At 40.5% G+C, this 8,510-nt stretch overlaps 1 protein-coding gene across 1 annotated transcript in view; it reads left to right on the plus strand.

The window, feature by feature from the left end:
• Window positions 1-7,539, plus strand: part of KTI12 (KTI12 chromatin associated homolog) — a gene marked incomplete in the record, with an annotated part of 408,069 nt that extends 400,530 nt beyond the window's left edge. Inside the window, 1 exon segment of the mRNA XM_044077840.1 lies at window positions 7,322-7,539. Coding sequence (XP_043933775.1) covers window positions 7,322-7,465 — 144 coding nt within the window.
• Between the last annotated feature and the right edge of the window lie 971 nt (window positions 7,540-8,510).

An 8,510-nucleotide genomic window follows, 5' to 3' on the forward strand; every position in this document is an offset into this window, starting at 1 on the left:
TCCCCTTCCCTGACGTCAGGTCGTCAGAGGTATAAAAGATGCAGCCGACGCCATTTTCTTCAGTCTTTCTTGCCACGCGGTGCCCGAAGCAGAAGCAGTTCGCAAGTGCCGGTCAGCCGACTCCTGAGATTTTCGTGTTCGAGTTTCAGATCCGAAGTCTTCATTAAAAGCTAAGTACCCCATTGGGGAAACTTTTTTCTTGCTCCAGACCGATGTCAGAAAAAGTTAATAATTGTATTTCTTGTGGGAAGCAAATACCTCATAAGGACTTTCATTCTTACTGTATTCCTTGCCTAGGCCCTGACCATGAAGTTTCAAGTTGTCGGTTTTGTGCTAGATTTAACCAACGCACTATTAAGCGTCGGTACGATTTCGCACTAAGCTATTTTGGGTGCAGATTTAATTATACAATGTCGTCGGATAGCCATCCGACTACCGGAGTTCACAAAAAGCGCAAAGAAAAAGAAAAAGACAGGCAACCGAGGTCCAAAACCGACGACGAAGCTTCTCCTAAACCAGTCGCCGGTTCTCAGTGAGGCGCTTTCGCAGCCCCTGACGCCCGCTACTTTAGAGTCACAGGCCGCTACCGACTCACACGTGGAGTCGGTCAGGCTGCTGAAAACTCTAGGTATTGGAGCCTCGGACACTATTCCCTCAGATGGGTCCAGAGCCGCTGAGCAGGCATCGGCTTCTGAGGGTGTATTCAGACCTAAACAATCATACATTAAACTGACATCAGCTTCAAGGGCAAAGACTAAAGCACCTTTAAAAGCAAAGAAACAAGTTCACCAGCCACATGGACAGGCCTCCATGTCCAAAAAAACAGATGCTATAAATGGCCGAAGACTTAATTACCTTGATCAGGGGTTCCCATCCCCCTCCTGATAAGAGGCCTAGGCAAGAGACAGACTATGAATCTTCAGATCAGGTTTCCATTTCCTCTGATTCCTCTTCTGATCAGGAATATTCTCTTCCCCCCTATGAGGATTCTGATGCTGAAGAATCTATTCCTTCAGCTTCTCCTCCTGAGGGACTATTCCTTTGGGGAAACCTTGCATACCATGAGGGAGTATTTCCACTGGGAGAGCCAAGATTTTTCAGAATCTAAGAAGAGGCTCAGGGACTTACTTCTACTGCCTCAACACAGGCCTCTAGCTATTCCACCTGTGTTAGACATTGTAGATGATGTGTTTTCAGAGTCTAGTCTGACCCCTGACTTCTTACCTCCAGCTCCTGTTAAACCTGACAGATACTACAGGGTTCCTGACTCTCATAAATTCTTTTTCAGAAACCCTGCTGCAGACCCAAAAACTATTTCTCAGGGTCCCAAAGGGGTTAAAGCCTCCACTGCAAAAAACCCTACCCCCTCTGACAGAGATTCTAGGGCATTGGATAGTTGAGGAAAAAAGATTTACACATCTGCTACCTTGGCTATAAGGGCTTTAAACTGCCAGTTTCATATGCTCAAATATCAGCAATATGTCTTGACACTGCTTAAACAGAAAATGTTGGTAAATTCTGAATGTGCAGATAACAAAGAAATGCAGGATTTATTGCATACAGTTGAACAAGTTGGAAAGCATACTTTGCAATGTGGTTTTGATTCTCTGGAGGCCTCCTGCAGGGCCGCTGTTACGGGTTCTGTAATTAGGAGGCATGCTTGGTTAAAGGAACAAAATCTGCCTGGTCATGTCAAAGCTAAATTATTAGATGCACCATTACAGCACGATACCTTGCTTGGTGTTAAGGTAGAAGAGGTGTTAAAGAAAATGGAGGACAAAGCTAAATCTATGCAAACAGTCAAAGATTTTTTACAAGTACAGCCACCTAGTTTTACCAGACACTGGCCTACAAAACATTGGTCCTTTCCAGTGTCAGACAGGCCTCAAAGGGGCAGATCCAGATGCCCTAGAGGCAGATCCCAGCCACAAGGTTCGTACAGGTCTAAGCAATGGGGTGCTTCTACCTCCAAAATTGGAGAAGACAAATCGCAACCATACAGGAAACAGTCCCAATGACTTCCCTCTGCCTGCACCAAGCACTTATCTACTGGCAGCACACTTAGGGGAAAAATAGCATTTTTTTCTCAAAATTGGCACATTATAACCCAGGACAAATGGGTTCTAAACATAGTGTCACAAGGCTACAAGTTTCACTTCCATACCCTACCAAGGGCAAACGGTTGGCCAGACCTGCCAAAAAATCAATGGGCAGAGGCTCAAAAACAAGTCTCATCCCTCCTGGACATGGGGGCTATACAACAAGTGCCACAGCAAGAGCAGGGACAAAGATTTTACTCAAGACTGTTCTTGGTACCCAGAAAGGACAAAGCATGGAGACCAAAACTGGACCTATCTATTCTAAACACTTTCCTGGATATAACAAAATTCAAGATGTTGACCTTACAGCAGCTTCTGCCCATGCTAGGCAGAAAGGCTTGGCTCATCACTTTAGACCTAAAAGAGGCATACCTGCATGTCCCAATCAGACAATCATGCAGAAGATACCTCAGACTCAAGGCTGGTTCAAAGCATTACCAATTCTCTGCACTGCCCTTTGGCTTATCTACTGTGCCCAGGGTCTTCACAAAGTGCCTGGCACCAGTAATTGCTTTCGGCAGACAAAGAGGAATACAAATATATCCTTACTTGGACGACTGCCTCATTCAAGCAGAGAACAAGGACATTCTACTACAGCATCTGGCGTTTGTGAAAAGACTTTTAACATGCCTAGGGTACACAGTCAACGAAAAGAAGTCAAAACTAGTACCCTCTCAAGAGATAATATTCCTGGGTGCAAGCTTAAATACAACTGCCCAGATGGCTTATCTCACGCCAGACAAATAAAGGCAACTGACTACCTATTTCAAGGAAATGGCAACAAAGGCCCAGTTATCTGCAAGAAAAATTCTGCAGGCTTTGGGCTTCATGGCATCCTGCATCCTACTAATTCCATATGCAAGACTGCATATGAGGAAACTTGAATGGTACCTAAAAAGTGTCTGGACACAACATTGCCACAACCTGGAAACAATGATTACTCTCATTCCCTGCCTGCAACAGGAGTTTCGATGGTGGGCAAAGGCTTGTCACCAAAACAAAGGACAGCCATTCTCACTTCCCCCAGCCAGGCAGAACCTAACAACGGATGCGTCAGATTATGCCTGGAGGACCCACATGGCAGGAAGAGGCATTCAGGGCACCTGGTCCACAAATCAAATGCATCTACATATCAATCAAAAAAAGATGCTAGCTGTTCAAAATGCTGTGACAGCCTTAAAGGACTTAATTCATCTGGGACAACTACTGATAAAGACAGACAATAACACGGTCATGTGGTACATAAGCAGGGGGGCACGCATTCTTACCCCCTTTGCAGACTAGCCATGGCTTTATGGGACACAGCATTGACTTATCAAGTTCATCTGCAGGCACAATTCCTGCTAGGAAAGGACAATACTCTGGCAAACGAACTAAGCAGAAACCTCATGGATCCCCACGAGTGGCACCTGGATCCACAAGTTTTCAGTATGCTAATAAAGAAATGGGGACGCCGGGACATAGATCTATTTGCCTCCCCTCACAACTATCAACTAAAAAGATTCTGCACAAGGACTTATCACAGACAAGCATGGAAAGTGGACACCTTATCTTTCAACTGGAAAAACCTATGAGTATATGCCTTTCCTTCCACTGCCTCTCCTCCCCAAGGTACTCCTAAGGGTGAGACAGGAGAAACCAAAAATGATTCTAATTGCCCCAGACTGGCCCCGCCAGTACTGGTATCCGATCTTAAGGAACTTGTCTCAATGCCCAGCCTGGACCTTACCTCAAATACCTCACCTACTGTCCCAACAAAACAATCAGATTCTGCACAGCCAACTCAGGACTCTAAACCTGGCAACATGGCGGATAATGTAGCCATACAAAGCACACCTCTCAGTAAAGCTGTGATGGATGTTATTTTGGAAGCCAGAAGGCCTAAAGTTTTCAGAAAGAGAGAGCAATTACTAGTGGCATATGCTGCAGGATCACAAGGAAAGGCCATCTCCAAGCAGACTATTTCAAAGTGGATAGGTCACTGCATTCATTTCTGCTACTCTCAGCATGGCAAGCCAGTGCCTAAGGGCATTAGGCCACATTCAACCAGAGCTGCAGCCACTTCGACAGCCTTTCTTAGGGGAGTACCAACCAAAGACATTTTAGAGGCTGCTACTTGGAGCTCAGTGCACACCTTTACAAAGCATTACAATCTGCCACTTTACTCTAAATCCAGAGCAGGCTTTGCCACTGCAGTTCTGCAGGGCCTCATAGCCGCTCCTAATGTTGTTTAGCTCCAGCCCCCCAACCATAGCTTTGGGACTCTACCCAAATGTAATGACTGTAACAGTGAAACACAGAACATAGTACAGTTGTGTACACTTACCATAAATGTAGATGTTCAAGTGTATTCACTGTTGCAGTCCAGGTTACCCACCCGCCATCCCCCTTATTTCTGCTGGAACTTATCTTTACTTCTCTGATCTATACAACCTATGTGGTGTATTTGCTTGTAGATGAAGGTAAAGTTTATTTTGGTGCATGTATGTTTTATATATATATATCTAGCCTACCCTTTTGGGGGCACCTGACATCTGGGACAAGAAAAACTGAAGAAAATGGCGTTGGCTGCATCTTTTATACCCCTGACGACCTGACGTCAGGGAAGGGGCGACAGCAACCGACGCAAGACCCAAGACTTTGGAATTCAGGCCGACTGAGGGCAACCTGCCAGCAGGATTACCCAAATGTAATGACTGCAACAGTGAATACACTTGAACATCTACATTTATGGTAAGTGTACACGACTGTACTTTACCGTCCCTGTCAGCTGCAAGTCATTTCTTTTTGTTAAAAAAGCAGTTAAATTCCTTATTTTATAGATTTGTGACATACTTGGATGGCATTTAAAATATAAATTGTGTTTTAGTTTATGTATTAAAATGTTGTGGCACTTGATGAAAAAATTTACTCTAGTTCACTTTCTGCCTCTTAACACGTAAGAAAAGTTGCTACCTGCATTCTGACTTGACTAGCATTATAGCAGCATTTTATTCCCAGGGTAAGAGCTTTTCAGCTAGATGTAAATAGTGCCAGCAACCAATTCAGACACACCTGCACACTAACAGCCCAAGTGTGATGTGTTGAAATGATTTAAGTAGTATATAAAGTAGCTGTGCTTTACAACTAATATGGGTAAGTATTTTTGCTGGATTTAATGTTAGATAAAAACAGAACGATAACTGCGAATTAGCATATCTGTCTTTCGCTCTCCCTCTTTGTCTCTGAAAGTGCACCTCAGAGTGAAGTGCAGTGGTTGAGATTGCAAAGCCTTATACCAAGCTACTCAGAAGTCTTTAGTGTACAGAAAGGGATAGTTTAGTAAGTGATATTCATCTGTGATATGCAAAGGACCAGTAATATTGACAAGGCAGATTTCATCCAATAAGCAAGGCAGCAAATATGTTGATTTTGTTTATATTATGGTTATGTACACATACACAAGTGGGAATTCCAAACCTTGCACTATTATTTTCCAAAATTGTTGTTTTTGCTTACATTCTGGTTATATGTGTATATGCATACACAAACGGTTGCAACAAGATGAAGAAAGATAAAAAATTTCGAATAAGCAACTAAGAAGTGCTTACAGAAAGAACTTTAATTTAACAAATAAAAATAAATCAGATACATCCAGTGAATCAAGCGCTTTCGTCTCTAACCATTTGGAGACTTTATCAAGACAGAGCATGCCCCAACTGACAGCAAATTTATAATACAAAGTTAATTACTGAACCAATCAACATACACAGGGTTCATGAATAATTCATGAGCAATGACTATTCCTACAATTTACATCTAATAATGTCAGATAATCACACACAAAACATTCATCATCCTAAATATTACCCACTATAATACATATAAATACATGACTATAAAATACATTATTAAAATAAAATTGAATGTGTAAATAAAATCTAATAAAACCTCAACATTTCCTATATGTTGTACACTTCAAATAACCCTAATATATTGTAATATAAATGAATAAATACATGTATAAATAAACACATAATAGATACAGTATAAAATTCACCAATGTATATATATATATAAAACATAAATTTAATGCATATGTTTCAACTATTAAAAATTACAAGAACTGTCTAAAGCTTTTAATCTTAAAAATATGTATATAAAATTTATAGGAATCTACTTCACATTATAGAAATTCCACTTGATCGAATTTTATAATATCAAGACCACAAACTCGAACAAAAACACATATTACTGAAAGTTCACAACATTGATACCCATAACACCGAACTGCAAAAAAACAAACAGAAACTCTCTGCACTTCACCGACTCAAAATTTCAACTATTTTTTTAACTTCTAAGCTTTTGTAATGGGGCTGTGCCCCCCTGCACCCCCAAAAAAAATTGAATATACCAACTCCAAGATCGCACTACACTGAGGAAAACTACAGACATACTCTGCATCTACCATTACGTACGTACTTAATAGTACTCCGTTCTAAATCCAATACATACCTGTTAATGTTTACCACTTCTTTTCCTTTTTTAACCTTTACGTTTCCACAAAACTCCACAGTGAAGCCAGCAGCTTCCAACGTTATGTCCGTCATATTTAATTTATGTGCATAACACAACATTTTAAAGGGAGAGCGCACTATTTAATGAATTATCATTTAACTTTAACAAAACATGCAGTCATAAGAACTTACTGTTAACTGTTCTAACTTCGGTATTGTAGGTGTCGATGTTGTGAGCTTTCAGTAATATGACTTTTCAAGTTTGTGGTCTCGATATTATAAAATTTGATCAAGTGGTATTTCGATAATGTGAATTAGATCCATATATAAGCGCACACACACTATATGCAAGAGAAAACATACTCTTGAGTATTGTGGTGATTCGCTTTTTTACACAGCCACAGAAACATGCATCTATTTGTGTATGGAACTGCTGCACTGTGTACTGTCATGGACTGAATTGTATCCTAATGTGTATTCAGAGTGTATTAGTAGACTGAAGGTCCATGCTAGGTTGTCAGATTTAACACTGTTTTATGAGGCAAGTATTACATGGCATTCAGGGACATTCTACACTCTCAAAAACGTAAGGTACAGTTAGAAGGAGGCATATGTGGACCATAGTTATAGTAATTTGGTGTTTGTCAACGAGCAATTGAAATGCTGATCATATGGGTTGGTATCTGATGTACTTAGTCATGTGTTTTTGTCCTTAACACAGTTTACATTGTACTGACAAGGAACCTGAATATGGCTGAACTCCGGAAATTACGACGTCAGTTCATCAGTTATACCAAAATGCACCCTACGGAAAATATTTCCCAGATATCCAATATGTTTGTGCAGTATTTAAATAAAAGTATACACTAGTTGGGTAAATTTCCTTACTGAGTTTTAATATTTTATGTTTTATTTAAAAAAATAAAGGACTTTATTTTAAAATGCTTGCTTTGGATGTTGTGATTTATTGCCTATCATCACAGCAGAAAAGGAAATACTGTGTTTTATAAAACAAATTTAAAATGCTGGCACTCAGCCTAAAGGAAAGAATATCGAATGTCTCAGAACATGGAGGAAGAGTTATGTCCATTTTCAGCATTCCTGCATGTCACTCTGAGTGTATTCACTTGGTGGATGGAATGATGTGTTTTGCTGACACCTGTACCTTTATTTTCATATTATTGTTCTGTCCTCAGTAGGCATCCATTGCAGAAGTGTATAAGGTAATGGTGGATAAGGGCTGTTACTCTTACTTACTGTCCGGGTTTCACTCATTTTCCCCGTCTCAGAATCACTCCATCTCTTGTACAAGGCCAATGCATTTATGAATGGTTTCTTAATAGTTTTACTTCATGATCACAGTGAAATAAATTCAAAGACTAGATTTGGACAAAGTGAGACTTAATAAAATTCTCCCTATGTTTATTTAGTGGTACTGCCAGTTATCTCCTCCATCAGATTTTATTATAAATCACAAACAAATCTTGAAAATTGAATGAAGGCAGATGTGAGAGTGGGAGCAAGACAAAGGCTGGAAACTGTTAGTCTGCCAGTTTTACCTGAGTTGGTTGCTAAGTCATGCATTTGTAGTTGAAGGGAAGGATTTTTGAATATTTGGAAAGCACAGAGTATTGAAAGTAGTATTGAATTCACAGCACAAAGGTCACACCAGATCGTAGTTCACTGATCACAACAGACCATTTGCAGGCACAGTGTGGGTGAAGAAATTAACAGTGATGGAGGCGAGGAGGAAGTTAGGTGATGTATCCAGTGTAAAAGCACTTGCAGTCAGATTTTTAATGGTGGTGTCTTTTGAGCTGTGCTCTGAAAGTGGGGAAAAAAGATATTTATTTTTGGTGCTGGTGAAGTATTACCAGAGTTTGGATGCAAAAATGGAGAAGGAGTGGGTCTGTAC

Source organism: Protopterus annectens, chromosome 7.part0, assembly GCF_019279795.1.
Source record: "Protopterus annectens isolate FY-2018-M chromosome 7.part0, PAN1.0, whole genome shotgun sequence".
NCBI classification, from domain to species: domain Eukaryota; kingdom Metazoa; phylum Chordata; order Ceratodontiformes; family Protopteridae; genus Protopterus; species Protopterus annectens.